Below are 13883 nucleotides of genomic sequence, written 5' to 3' on the forward strand. Positions count from 1 at the left end.
GAAGTAGGGGTCCATGCTCTAATGGAGATTACACTTTAGTGGGGGAAGCACAAAATAAGTAAGTAAATAAACAGAAATACAAGGAAATAAAAGGGAGATGGGATAGAGATCAATTGGTGGGGGTGGAGAAGAGAAGACCTCTCTGAGGAGCTGGAGTCAGAGAAGGTCTCCCTAAGGGTATGCAACTGAGCTGAAAACTGAAGGATCAAAATGAGATGGTTATTTGAAGAGCTGGAGAAAAGTACTGGGCCAGAGGGATCATCAAGTGCTAACGCACAGAAGCAGGAAAGGGCCTGGGGAATTAAAGAAAATGGAAAGGTATTAGTGTGCTTGAAGTGCTGTGAGCGAGAAGGAAGATGAGAATGAAGTGAGGATTTGGCCTGGGCCACAGCAGTGTAGGACTGACATACAGTCCATGGTGAAGGTGGACAGCTATGTGTGCCACACTTTATTTTCAACACATCAGGGAAAGACATGACTGGATTTACATTTTCAAAGGATCATTCCAGGAACACTGGTATGGACTCCTCATCAAGACAATTGCATGACACTTGATTGCATCCTGTTTACAAAATACATTTTGGGGACAATAGGGGAGAAACTTTTGAATATGGACTAGATATTAGGTGATATTAGAATATATTATTAATTTTCTTAAGATAATAATGATAGTATTAAGGTTATGAAGAAAAATATCCTTGTTTTTTAGAGTTGCATACTGAAGAGTTTAGAGGTAAAATGTTACGAGGTCATAAAATTTTCTTTAAGAACAGCAAAAGAGGGGTGCCTGGCTGGCTCAGTCAGTGGAGCAGGTGACTCCTGATCTTGGGGTTGTAAGTTTTGAGCTCAACGTTGGGTGTAGGGATTACTTAAATATACAATCTTAAGGGGCGCCTGAATGGCTTGGTCAGTTAAGCGTCTGACTCCTGATTTGGGCTCAAGTCACGATCTCAGGGCTGTGAGATCAAGCCCTGCGCTGGGCTCTGTGCTGGGAGTGGAGCCTGCTTAAGATTCTCTCTCTCCCTCTCCCTCTTCCTCCCTCCCTCCCCTCCCTCTCTTAAAAAAAAAATCTTAAAAAAAAAAAGAACAGCAAAAGAAAAAAGATGAAGCAAATATGGCAAAATGATACAAACGGAGGGCGCCTGGGTGGCTCATTCGTTAAGCGTCTGCCTTCAGCTCAGGTCATGATCCCAGGTCCTGGGATCAAATAAATAAATAAAATCTTTAAAAAAAAGATGACCTGAGCCGAAGGCAGACGCTTAACAACTGAGCCACCCAGGCGTCCCTAAATAAATAAAATCTTTAAAAAAAAATGATACAAACTGAAATCTAGACAATGGAAATGGACTGTTCACTATATTAGTCTCTATTTATGTTTGAATTTTTAAATAGTAAAATAATTTTTTAAAAAGATGACTACTAGGGATGCCTGGTAGGTCCCGCAGGTACTCCTTCATATTAATGGTGCCTCCAGTGACAGGCATCATGGTGACTGCAGGTGCCTCCATTTTGTCTGATTAAGCTGAAGACAACAGAACTGGTTTCCAAGTCCCCAGTCAAGTAAAGCACAAGAAACACGTGAAGAAGTGTTACATTGTTACCAGGCTCAGTTGGTAGAGCATGCAACTCTTTTTTTTTTTTTTTTAAAGATTTATTTATTTATTTGAGAGAGAGCATGCATGGAGAGGGGCAGAGGGAGAGGCAGACAAGCAGACTCTCCACTGAGCACAGAGGCCGACATGGGGCTTGATCCCATGACCCTGAGATCAGGACCCGAGCTGAAATCAACAGTCGGACGCTCAACCAACTGAGCCACCCAGGCACCCTGAGCATGCAACTCTTGATCTGAGGTCCTGAGTTCAAGCCCCACGTCGGAGGCACAAAGTTTACTTAATAATAATAATAAAAAAAAAAAAAAAAAATGGGGCGCCTGGGTGGCTCAGTCGGTTAAGCGTCTGCCTTCGGCTCAGGTCATGATCCCGGGGTCCTGGGATCGAGCCCCGCATCGGGCTTCCTGCTCCGCGGGAAGCCTGCTTCTCCCTCTCCCACTCTCCCTGCTTGTGTTCCCTCTCTCGCTGTGTCTCTCTCTGTCAAATAAATAAATAAAAATATTTTTAAAAAAATAAATAAATAATAATAATAATAATAATAAAAAAAAAGATAACTACCTGTTGGTGTGGGAAGAGACAGTCAGAAGTGGAAACAATGTAATAAGTAAAAGGTTACTAAAGTAGTTTTTTTTTTTTTTTTAAAGATTTTATTTATTTTTCAACAGAGAGAGACAGCGAGAGAGGGAACACAAGCAGGGGGAGTGGGAGAGGGAGAAGCAGGCTTCCCACTGAGCAGGGAGCCCGATGTGGGACTCGATCCCAGGACCCTGGGATCATGACCTGAGCTGAAGGCAGACGCTTAACGACTGAGCCACCCAGGCGCCCCACTAAAGTAGTTCAAGTGGGGGATGATAACCAGGGTGTGGCACTGCAGGTGGAGAAAATACATATTTAAAATACATGTTAGAGGGGCGCCTGGGTGGCTCAGTCGGTTGAGCGTCTGCCTTCGGCTCAGGTCGTGATCCCAGAGTCCTGGGATCGAGCCCCCCCTCAGGCTCCCTGCTGAGCAGGGAGTCTGCTTCTCCCTCTCCCTCTGCCTGCCGCTCTGCCTACCTGTGCTCTCTATCTCTCTGTCAAATAAATAAATAAAATCTTTAAACAAAAAATAAAAAAAATGAAATAAAATACATGTTGGAGGGGCGCCTGGGTGGCTCAGTCGTTAAGCGTCTGCCTTTGGCTCAGGTCATGATCCCAGGGTCCTGGGATCGAGCCCCACGTCGGGCTCCCTGCTCTGCAAGAGGCCTGCTTCTCCCTCTCCCACTCCCCCTGCTTGTGTTCCCTCTCTCACTGTGTCTCTCTCTGTCAAATAAATAAATAAAAATCTTAAAAAAAAAAAACATGTTGGAAGTAAAATGAATAGGACTTAGAGATGGACTAAATGTGGGGGTAAAGTGAAAAGCAGATATTGACTCCTAAATGCTTGGTTCATGCAACTGGTGAATGATAGTGGCACTTACTGGGTTGGGAAAGACTGGAGAGGTAGCTTAAGAAGTGAAAATTAATAACCTAATGTTGTTCATATTAAGTTACTAAATGGATGATCTGAATTAAAGTCTAAACTCTTCCACAGGGGCGCCTGGGTAGCTCAGTGGGTTAGGCATCTGCCTTCAGCTCGGGTCATTATCCCAGTCCTGGGATCGAGCCCTCTGTGGGGCTCCTTGCTCAGCAAGGGGCCTGCTTCTCCCTCTCCCTCTGCCTGCAGCTCCCCCTGCTTGTGCTCTCTCTCTCGCTATCTCTCTCTGTCAAATAAATAAACAAAATCTTAAAAAAAAAAAACAACAAAAAACAACTCTTCCACAAAACATTATATGGCCTCCTGAAAATCACTACCCTCTCTGGATCTTGAATTTTCTCATCTGGGCAAGTTACTTTACTTGTTTCCTTTTTAAAAAATTTACATTCCTTTTATTTTCTTTTATTTAACCGACTGAGCCTCCCCCCCCTGCTTTACCTGTTTCCTGATCTATAAGATAGAACTAGTAACAGCATCATAGAATTCTTATATGATCCAGTAATCCCACTTCTGGGCATATATCAAAAATTCAAAGGAGGATCTTTAAGAGATATTTGCACACCCATGTTTGCTGCAGCAATATTCATGATGACCAAGAGGTGAACCCAGATGACAGATAAATAGATAAAGAAAATGTAGTATATACATAAATGGAATGTTATTCAGCTTTAAAAACGGGGATCCTGTCATATGCTACAATAGGGATGAACCTTGAGGACATTATGCTAAGTAAAACAAGCCAGTCATAAAAATACAAACACTGTATGATTCCACTCACATGAAATATCTAGAGAAGTCAAAAACAGAAACAAAGTAGAAAGGTGGTTGCCAAGAGCTGAGGGGAGGGGAAAGGAGCAATTAGTGTTTAATGGGTATAGAGTTTCACTTCTGTAAGATGAAAAAGTTCTAGAGATCAGTTATACAACAATGTGAATATAATTAACACTACTGAACTGTACACTTAATTTAATGTTATGCGTTTGTGACCATAATTAACGTTTAAATTTTTTTTAAAAATTGTTGTCTTTTGAGTGCCAGAAATCATGCAGGCTACCTTTGTATAACAGCCTCTCATCCCAACAGATGATGAACAGAAAGAGGAAAACAGGTCATCCAAGTTGCCTGGTTCACTTACCCTGCAGCAGGTACTCCATCATATTAATGGTGCCTCCAGTGACAGGCATCATGGTGACTGGAGGTGCCTCCATGGTGTCTGATTAAGCTGAAGACAAAAGAACTGGTTTCAGAGTCCCCAGTCAAGTAAAGCAGAAGAAACACCTGGAGAAGTGTTACATTGTTAATACATTAGAGGGGCAGAGAAACAACAGATCTGCTTGTGTCATTGGCCTTGATATCAAAAGATTCATTCATCCATTCAAACTTCTTGAGTAACTGCTATAGGCCAGTTTCAGGAACTGATGATACATATGTATAAAAAGGAGTCGTGGTCATGGTGTTACAGCATAATCTTCTAGTTTCAATGTCTGAAACCTCTACAAGTTTTCTGTGCAATCTTGAGGAAGTCATCAAAACTGAGACTCAATGTCCTCCTTATAAAATGGGGCCAACGATATTTAACCCCCAAGACTTTGTGGCTTGGACATGTAATAACATTCAGAACTGAAAGGTGACTTGAGACTTTATCTACTCTTCCATTTATAGATAAAGATACTGAGACTCGGAGAGGGGCCCAAGGACACACAGCAAGTCAGTGGCAGAGCTTGAATCAATCTAAAATTTGGGCATTCCGCCTCTCTGAAAACGCCTTTCAAAGAGAGGGAGGCGAAAGCGTGAGGTTCTTTTAAAAGGATGGTTTAGGTTCCCTTTGGCCAACATCAAAGACACGTACCCACTTACACTAGAAACACGCCTCCGAGCGCACTCTAGTCTCTTCTCGTAAAGTGGGTAATATATCCACCCCACCACCTCGGAGATTTTAGAAACAATGATTCCCCCAGCCCTAACGTTAAGGCCCTCTGGATAGCGCAACACCGCCTTCTCGTCTTTCCACTTCCGGCAAGAAACGGACGTCACGTAAATCTTCGCTGGTGCCCCGCGACGTAAGGGTGCCGAGAAGGGATAAAATCCCCCTCTTTGCAGCCTCGCAAACAGAAGCGCATGCGCGGGACGCAGAACGCTGTATGGAAGATGGCGGCCTCAGTTGGAGGGTCCCCTGAGATTTACCGGGCGGCTTGACGTCGTAGGCCGTCCTCTAGGAAAATATTTTTTTCAAGTTTGACGATCTGGAATGTTTTTGTCTAGGAAATCTCTTGAAACTGACAGGGGCAATAGAAAGCCTGGGTCAGGGAGTTGCGGAAAACAGGGAAGGGGAGACTTACAAAACGGACTTTTTGTTGGATACATGAGGGTGAAAAGACACACTTTACTGCGAAGCATAATGTTCTGAACAATTAGGAACTCAGCAATACACTGAATATTTGTTCACCTTACTGTATATGTTTTACTTAATTTGAAAATATAGGGAGATAAGTAAATTCAACAAATGTTTATCGAACGCTGCTAATATTTGTCAAGCATATAAGGTGCGGACAAAGTGAAGACTAGAGTGAAGTGAATGAGGTCCTCTCCTGGAGTGAAAAAATTAAAGGGACACCAGAAACTCAGTGGCTAAGATAAATACTATTTTAATGCAGTATTTTACAAATTTAATGCAAAAAATACTTAATGAACAATATATCAAAATTTTATTTATTTTTTAAAGATTTTATTTATTTGGACAGAGAGAGAGACACACAGCGAGAGAGGGAACACAAGTTGCGGGGGTGGGAGAGGGAGAAGCAGGCCTCCCGCGGAGCAGGGAGCCCGACTCAGGGTCTCGATCCCAGGACCGCGGAGTCATGACCTGAGCTGAAGGCAGACGCTTAAGGAACTGAGCCACCCAGGCGCCCCTCAATATATCAAAATTTTAAATTTGATCCGCACGGCAGCTCTATGAGCCAAGTACAATTATTACTCTAATTTTACTAATGGGGAAACCCAGGCAATGAGTTGTTAAATAACGTGCAAAGGAGCGGAGAGGCTGTAATACCAATGTCAGCGGTTGACTTTAAAGCCCTCTCTTTTTTTTTTAGATTTTTATTTATTTGAGAGAAAGAGAGAGAGAGACAGAGAAACAGCATGAGAGGGGAGAGGGTCAGAGGGAGAAGCAGGCTCCCTGCTGAGCCGGGAGCCAGATGTGGGACTGGATCCCAGGACTCCAGGATCATGACCTGAGCTGAAGGCAGTTGCTTAACCAACTGAGCCACCCAGGCACCCCTAAAGCCCTCTGTCTTAATTACTGTACTGTACTGTCACTTCTAGCTCTAGTTCCCTTGCTGTGACTTACAATACCTCCCATTCATTTTTTTAATATTGAACATTCCTTGAAAGTCTAGACTGTTCTAGACATTTTGTTAGCTGTTAGCTCCATCTCTACCCTCAAAAGTGTTTATAGGTAGGTTGTGGGAATCAGAGGGTTAAACTAAGGAGTCTGTACCATGTAATTTGACTCAATAGGAAAATGAGGTATCAATAGCTCAACCCCTTTGGAAGCAAGCAGGACACTTGGTCCATCTTAGGGGCATCAGTGAAGGACTCCTGGAAAAGGTAATTAATGCCCACTTGAAGGATCAATGGATGTTAGATAAAGAAGGGAGAAAAGGGAATTTCAGGTGAAGGGAACAGCATGTTCAAAAGGATACTGAGTTAAATAGAATTAGAGTATAGAATATGAGGTTAGTGGCCGAAACAAATGAGTCTGGGGAAGAAGTAAGGCCCAGACCCTGGAGGACTTTGTGTGCTAGACTTAAAGAACATTTGTGAGCTTTAAAAAGATCACTCTGGCTGCAGTGTGGAGAAAAGCTTGAGAAAGGAGAACCTGGAGAAAGAAGACCAGTTTAGGAGCTTTGGCACAACTTGAGCTGAGAGATAATTATAGGACAAAAGACAGATTTTAAAAATACGGAAGAGAATGATTTGATGACTAACCAGAGCTAAAGATAGAAGGAGTCACAGGTGTCTAGATGTCTACCTTGGGTGGCCATGGTAGTGCTTTTTTCTGAGCTAGGAAACACAAAGCAGTGTGGGTGAGGCAGGAAAGATGAGTTCATATGCAGATACACTGAGCATGAGGTGTTTATGAAACACCCAAGTGCTAGTGCCCAGAGTTCAGAGGAGAGAGAGCTGATCTGGATGGAGGTAGACCTTTCAGAGTCAGAGCCTCATAGATGATAGCTAAAGACATGAGAATAAATGAGATCACCCTGAAAGAGTGTGTAGAACATGAACCTTGCACAGGACTCTGATAGTTATTAAGTCCGCATATACCCCAAGGCTTAGGATGTGCCTCCTGATCAGTCTGGTGTTTCACAATGTTGGGCAGAGTGACAAGCTTTCAGTGCTATACTGACTGAAGGAAATTGTAAAATTGCTGTCCCTCTTTTTTCCTACACAGACACTAACTTCAGAATGGAAAGTCCAGTGAATTATGGGTCCTTTGAGGCACCATAGTATTTATTCAAATTTTAGCTGGCATTTCAAAGTAGAGTTAAATTAAAAAAAAAAAAAAAAGATGGACTGGAAATGGGTGAACAAAATGGTAAAACTTGGACAAAGCGTAGAAGTTAGAGGGATGGATTTTTCTGATAAGGATGTGAGTCCTAGAGCCCAGAATGGGGCTCACTTCTGTCCTCTGCCACTCTCCAGCTGTGCAGCCTTGGGCAACTCACTTCCCCTCTCTGGGCCTCAGATTCCGTTTTTGTGAAATAGAGCTAAAAATAGTACTTTTTAAGGTGGAATTGGCAAAAATAAAATGAGATGTTTATGAAACACTTGACATAGTGCCTGGCTTATTGTAAGCAATCAATAAATGATAACTATTATTGATATTATATCTTGTATCTCATTTGTACAAGCACATTCTATCTTATTGAATATATTTTATGTTTGCCTCATCTCCCTGGTACAGATTGTAAACATCCTGAAGGGAAGAATCATTATTTTCTGTACATATGTGTGTCTTAGCTTGGGCTGCTGTAACAAAATGCCATCAGCTGGGTGGTGTATAAACAACAGAAATTTTTCATAGTTCTGGAGTCTGGAAGTATGACATTAGAGTACCAGCATGGTTGGGTTCTGGTGAGAGCCCACTTCTGGGTTGCACTTGATGACTTCTTGTAGCCTTACGTGGTGAAGAGCAAAGCAAAGGAAACTTCTCAGGACTTTTATAAGAACATCAATTCCATTCATGAGGGCATTTCCATCATGACCTCCTCTAATCCTAAGTATTCCTAGTACTATTCCCAAAGGCCCCTCCTCCTAGTACTACTATCACATTGGAGGGTAGGCTTTCAACATATGAATTTGGGCGGGGGGACACAAGCATTCTGTCCATAATAATGTACTTTATATGTAGTAGGCATTCAAAAATTTTGTTGAACACATCACAATAGCTACCGATTATCTAACTATTGCTATACACCAACAACTTGACACTATATGTGTGTAGATATGGCAAATACTGCTAAAATGTAGATATCACCATCTCCACTTACAGAGGAGAAAAAGAAGTTCAGAGAAGTCAGGTGATGGGCGCCTGGGTGGCTCAGTTGTTAAGCGTCTGCCTTCAGCTCAGGTCATGATCCCAGGGTCCTGGGATCGAGTCCCACATCGGGCTCCCTGCTCCACGGGAAGCCTGCTTCTCCCTCTCCCACTCCCCCTGCTTGTGTTCCCTCTCTTGCTGTCTCTCTCTGTTGAAAAATAAATAAAATCTTTAAAAAAAAAAAAAAGAGAGGTCAGGTGACTTGCCCAAAGTCAAATGCCAGCAAACGGTAGAACTCATTCAAATTCAGTTCTTTCTGACACCAAGCCTATCTTTTTATCATGCTTCCTTCTGAATCCCTGGGCTCTTTCTCCACAGTGAATTTCCCTAATTATTACAGTTAGTGGCCTCAAACGAGGAGAAAAGTTCATACATTAATGCTTCCCAGCCAGTCATTAGACTGGGCTCAAAGGATGAGGACCAGTTCTTGAGCAGTCTTCATCAGGACAGCAGCAGACCATCAACATGAATTGCAAGGTACATGGACCCATACATAATTCCTTTATCAGCTCTCTAGAGTGGCTTGATGGGAATTAAGGTAGATCTACACCACCATTATATGCAATGCTAGGCCCTCAATCTTAGTGTTATAAACTAATATTACCCAGGAATGTCCTGACGTTTATTGGCTGCTTCCTATATGCATAGCCCTGTGGGAGAGGTGTAACCATTGTATTTCAACCTAATTAACTCCAGCATCCTCACCAGTTCATGTCATTCCTCCACTCTGAGTTAAATCAAAAGTCCTCCTTATGCCTACATGATCTGCCCCCATCACCTGTTACCTCTTCGACCATATTCCAACCATCCCCATCTGTGCCTGCCCCCGCACCCCCATCCACTCAGCTCTAGCCACGTTCTTCTCCTTGCTTTTGCTTGAACACGTCAAGGATACTCCCATCTTAAGTCTTTTGCAAATGCTGTGCGGTCCGCCTCCCCCATTTCCTGCTGTATTTTTCTTCATAGCACATTTGACTAGGTGACATACTGCCTACTTACCAATTTGTTTATCTCCCCCACCCTACCCCGTTAAAATCATAAGCTCCACAAAAGCAGGGGCTTTGTTTTATTTGCTGCAGTATCCCCAGCTCTGGGAATAATGCCTGGCACAGCATAGGTACTTGATAAATACTGTTTTTGTTGACAGAATGAATAGTAGAGAACAGAGGTTAGCAGAAGGATTATTAAATGATTTTCTTGGTCTCCTATATTTAGTCAGCATTGGATTTGGGGGTGGGAAACCGAAGTCCTTAAATTCCAGGCTGGGGACACTGCACTCTTCCTCCAGTATATGCTGTCCAGTGTGGCAGCCACAAACCACACGTGGTTATTAACCACTTGAAATCTACCTAGTTCAAATTGAGACATGCTATATGTGTAAGATACACATCGGGTTATGAAGCCTTACTATGAGAAAAATGTGTAATATCCCAATAGTTTTTTTATTGATTACATGTTGAAATGACATTTTGGGTATTTAGGATTTAATATAATATGTTATTAAATTTAATTTCCACCTGTTTTGGGGCACCTGGGTGGCTCAGTCAGTGAAGCATCTGCCTTCAGCTCAGGTCATGATCCCAGGGTCCTGGGATGGAGCCCCGCATCCGGCTCCTTGCTCAGCGGAGAGTCCGCTTCTCCCTCTCCCTCTGCCACTCCCCCTGCTTGTGCTCTCTCCATCTTTTGTCAAATAAATAAATAAAATCTTTTAAAAAAATTTCCACTTGTTTTTTATTACTTCTAAAAATGTGACTACTATTTTACATTATATATTGGCTAATATTATATTTCAATTGGACAGCGCTGCTATAGGATCTAGATTTGAAAGTGTGGCTTCAGAGCCAGACAGATCTAGACTCGAATCCTGGATATTGCTTATGTGGCCTTAGGCAAGTCATTTACCTTGTTAAGCCTTTGGCAGAGCCTGACACATACTGTGTGTTATACGTATGCAATGAATCAGAGCTATTATTAGGAGAATGGTTTAGGAATGGTTTAGGAACTGGGGAATGTTTAATTTGGAAAAAACTTGAGAAGGGTGGAATGTAACATCTGTCTTAAGTATATGAAATTATAAGGCCAGCAAGGAGAGAGTGGAGAAGAAGAGGAGGAAGGGAGTATCTGACATTTATTGAGCATCAGGTACCAGAGACTTTATACATATTTATCTCATTTAAATCTCACAGTACTTAGGGGTGCCTGGGTGGCTCAGATGGTTAAGCGTCTGCCGTCAGCTCAGGTCATGATCCCAGGGTCCTGGGATCGAGTCCCACATCGGGCTCCCTGCTCAGCGGGGAGCCTGCTTCTCCCTCTGCCTCTCTCTCTCTCTGTCTCTTACGAATAAATAAATAAAATCTTTAAATAAATAAATAAATAAATCTCACAGTACTTAGGGGCGCCTGGGTGGCTCATTGGTTAAGCGTCTGCCTTTGGCTCAGGTCATGATCCCAGGGTCCTGGGATTGAGCCCCGCATCGGGCTCCCTGCTCCGCAGGAAGCCTGCTTCTCCCTCTCCCACTCCCCCTGCTTGTGTTCCCTCTCTCGCTGTGTCTCTCTCTGTCAAATAAATAAAATCTTAAAATCTTAAAATAAACAAACAAACAAACAGATAAATCTCACAGTACTTAAACCCACTTGACTGATGAGGGAGAAGTTAAGTTACTTGCTAATAACTGGTAGAGTCGGGATTAAAACTCAGATCTGTCTGCTTCCAGAGAGCTTGCTTGTTGTTCTAAGCCACTCTGCTCCTAAGAAAAATTTGACTGGGGTTGCCTGAGTGGTTCAGTCGGTTAAGCATCTGCTGCTCAGGTCATGGTCATGGTCCCAGGGTCCTGGGATGGAGCCCGGAGTCGGACTCTCTGCTCAGCAGGGAGTCTGTTTCTTTGTCTCCCTCTGCCCCTCCCCCACCCATGCGCGCGCGCGCGCGCGCTCTCTCTCTCTCTCTCTCTCTCTCTCTCAAATAAATAAATAAATAAAATCTTCAAAAAAAAAAAAGAAAAACAAAAATTTGACTACTTTTGTGAAGTTCCAGAGGACAGGACTAGAAATGCTGGGCAGAAGTTATAGGGAGACAGATTTCAGCTTTATATAAGGAGCACATATAAGGATCATAGTGCTGGTGTCCAGTAATGAAAAGGACTACTTCGATGAGAAAAAAACTCCCTTTCAGTAGAAATATTGAAGCAGCGATTATGGTAGGAAGGATTCTTGCCTGGAGCAGGAGCTTGAACTATTATATCACCTTGATTCTTAGACCCTATCCACTCTAAGTCACAGCTTTTACTTAATAACAGAGTTTCAGGCAATGGAGAAACACCTCCATCTACATGTATAGATGTATTATAAGATAAAGCCTGATAAACATGGACACAAAGTACTTCTTCAAGTTGAAAAATATGGTAGTTGAACCCTATGATTTCATAATTCGTAGAGACACCTCACCTTAGTAATTCTTTGCCTTTGGATTTTTTTCATATCATGAAAACAAGAGCATCGTTATTAATAGTAACCACCAACAGCAAACACCCAATGACAAATAATAAATGATACAATTCTTGCTCTTCAGGAGTTTGATTTGCTGAAAGTCTGGTAAAACATCCCAGGTTATTTTGTGCGTAGTAATCTCCACCGGCTGCTGACTCAAGAGCTCACCTCCCTACCCCACCCCTGTATGACAGGCAGCATCAACCATTTCATCCTCTTAATCTCAAGGCGGGGACCTAAGAAAGTCTGTTGCAGAAGGGTAATTGGCCTATTTACCTGCTCCTTTCCACTTAGCCCAGCCAACCTAAACCCGGTCTCCGGTTGACCAGGTGTTGAGGTGCCTCGAGGGGATAAGCTATAATAGTTAATGTATTACATGTTTCCATAAAAGATTAAAGATTAGCCATATTTTAGCTGAACTGTAACTGTCTGTTTGGGTTTCTCCTTCCCAGGTCTGTCTGGGGAAGTCAGTGTGGTTTCTGCCTGAAGATAATTAACCCACTGGGTCTCGAATTCCCTAGATGGAGCCCCTTTGACAGCTCCCCTTTCGTGCATGCTTACTGGGTACCATACCAGGCTCTGTTGGAAGCCCTTTTTATGAGTCTGGATCACTCATTTACTCCTCATACTAGCCTTCAGAAGCAGGTTGTGTTCTTCCAGTCTCATAGCTGCAAGAATTGTGAGTCTGCCATGTGTTCTCTGTAGAAGTAAAAGGGTTTGTTTCTGGTCCTCTAAGATTTCATCATCATTAACCCCTTCCTTGGGTCAGAGGGTCATATACCACCATTTGCACTATCAATTCAAACATTTCCTGGAGGATACTCTGTGTACAGCCCAGAGGATATAAAGAAGCCCAAGGAGACTCCATGGAGAAGCAGAAGGGTGTGGGTTGACACACTCAGGCTTAGGGTTTAAGATGGGCTCTGGAGTCATACTATTTGGGTTAAAATTCTATCACTGACAGGGTGCCTGGCTGGCTCAATTGATAGAGCATGCAACTTGTGATCCCAGAGTCATGGGTTTGAGCCCACGTTGGGGGTAGAGTTTACTTAAAAAAATTTTTTTTTTTTTATTTTAAATTCTATCACTGTCTAGCCATGTAAGCTTGGGCAAGTTACTTTGCCTCTGTGAACTTCATGTTTTCATCTCTCCAGTGGAGAGAATACTAATACTTTCCTCTAAGGTTGTTATGAACCTGTGACTGATACACTTGGCAGATAGCAAGTATCAATAAAATTTTTAACTATTCCCAATATCATTGTGGGATTCAGACTCTATCAAACATGGGTTAACAAACAAACACGGGTCACATCTGGACTCAGCTATATGCTGGTGTGTGGCCTTGGGCTGATACTTGATTTCTCTGAGTCTGTTTTTTAATCTCTAAAACAAGGAGACTATCTACATGACGAGATTGCTATGAAAAGTATAGATGATATATACCCATATAGATACATGGTACTGGTGCTTAGCATGTAATAGGTGTTTTCAGACACTGCTTTCAAGTAGCCTGGCTGAGGAGGCAGGGCATAAACATTAAAAAGAGAACCAGTGAGGGGCTCCTGGGTGGCTTAGTCGGTTAAGCATCTGACTCTTGATTTCGGCTCAGGTCATAATTTCAGGGTCATGGGATCAAGCCTTGTGTCGGACTCTGCACTGGGCATGGAACCTGCTTAAGA

At 42.8% G+C, this 13883-nt stretch overlaps 1 protein-coding gene across 8 annotated transcripts in view; it reads right to left on the minus strand.

Moving 5' to 3' along the window:
* Positions 1–5141, minus strand: part of MED18 (mediator complex subunit 18) — a 139970-nt gene extending 134829 nt beyond the window's left edge. For 4 of the 8 annotated variants that reach the window (XM_032389971.1, XM_032389969.1, XM_032389940.1 and 1 more), the window contains exons 1-2: positions 4973–5135; positions 4259–4401 (exon numbers count right to left, since the gene is read on the minus strand). In XM_032389971.1, the coding sequence (XP_032245862.1) occupies positions 4259–4331 (73 nt within the window). In that variant the 5' untranslated portion in view covers positions 4332–4401; positions 4973–5135. Of the gene's footprint in view, positions 1–4258; positions 4402–4972 lie in introns of all 8 variants that reach the window. The other 4 variants (XM_032389963.1, XM_032389957.1, XM_032389948.1 and 1 more) reach the window with 4 other exon arrangements.
* Between the last annotated feature and the right edge of the window lie 8742 nt (positions 5142–13883).

Source organism: Phoca vitulina, unplaced genomic scaffold (assembly GCF_004348235.1).
Source record: "Phoca vitulina isolate PV1807 unplaced genomic scaffold, GSC_HSeal_1.0 scaffold2, whole genome shotgun sequence".
NCBI classification, from domain to species: Eukaryota; Metazoa; Chordata; class Mammalia; order Carnivora; family Phocidae; genus Phoca; species Phoca vitulina.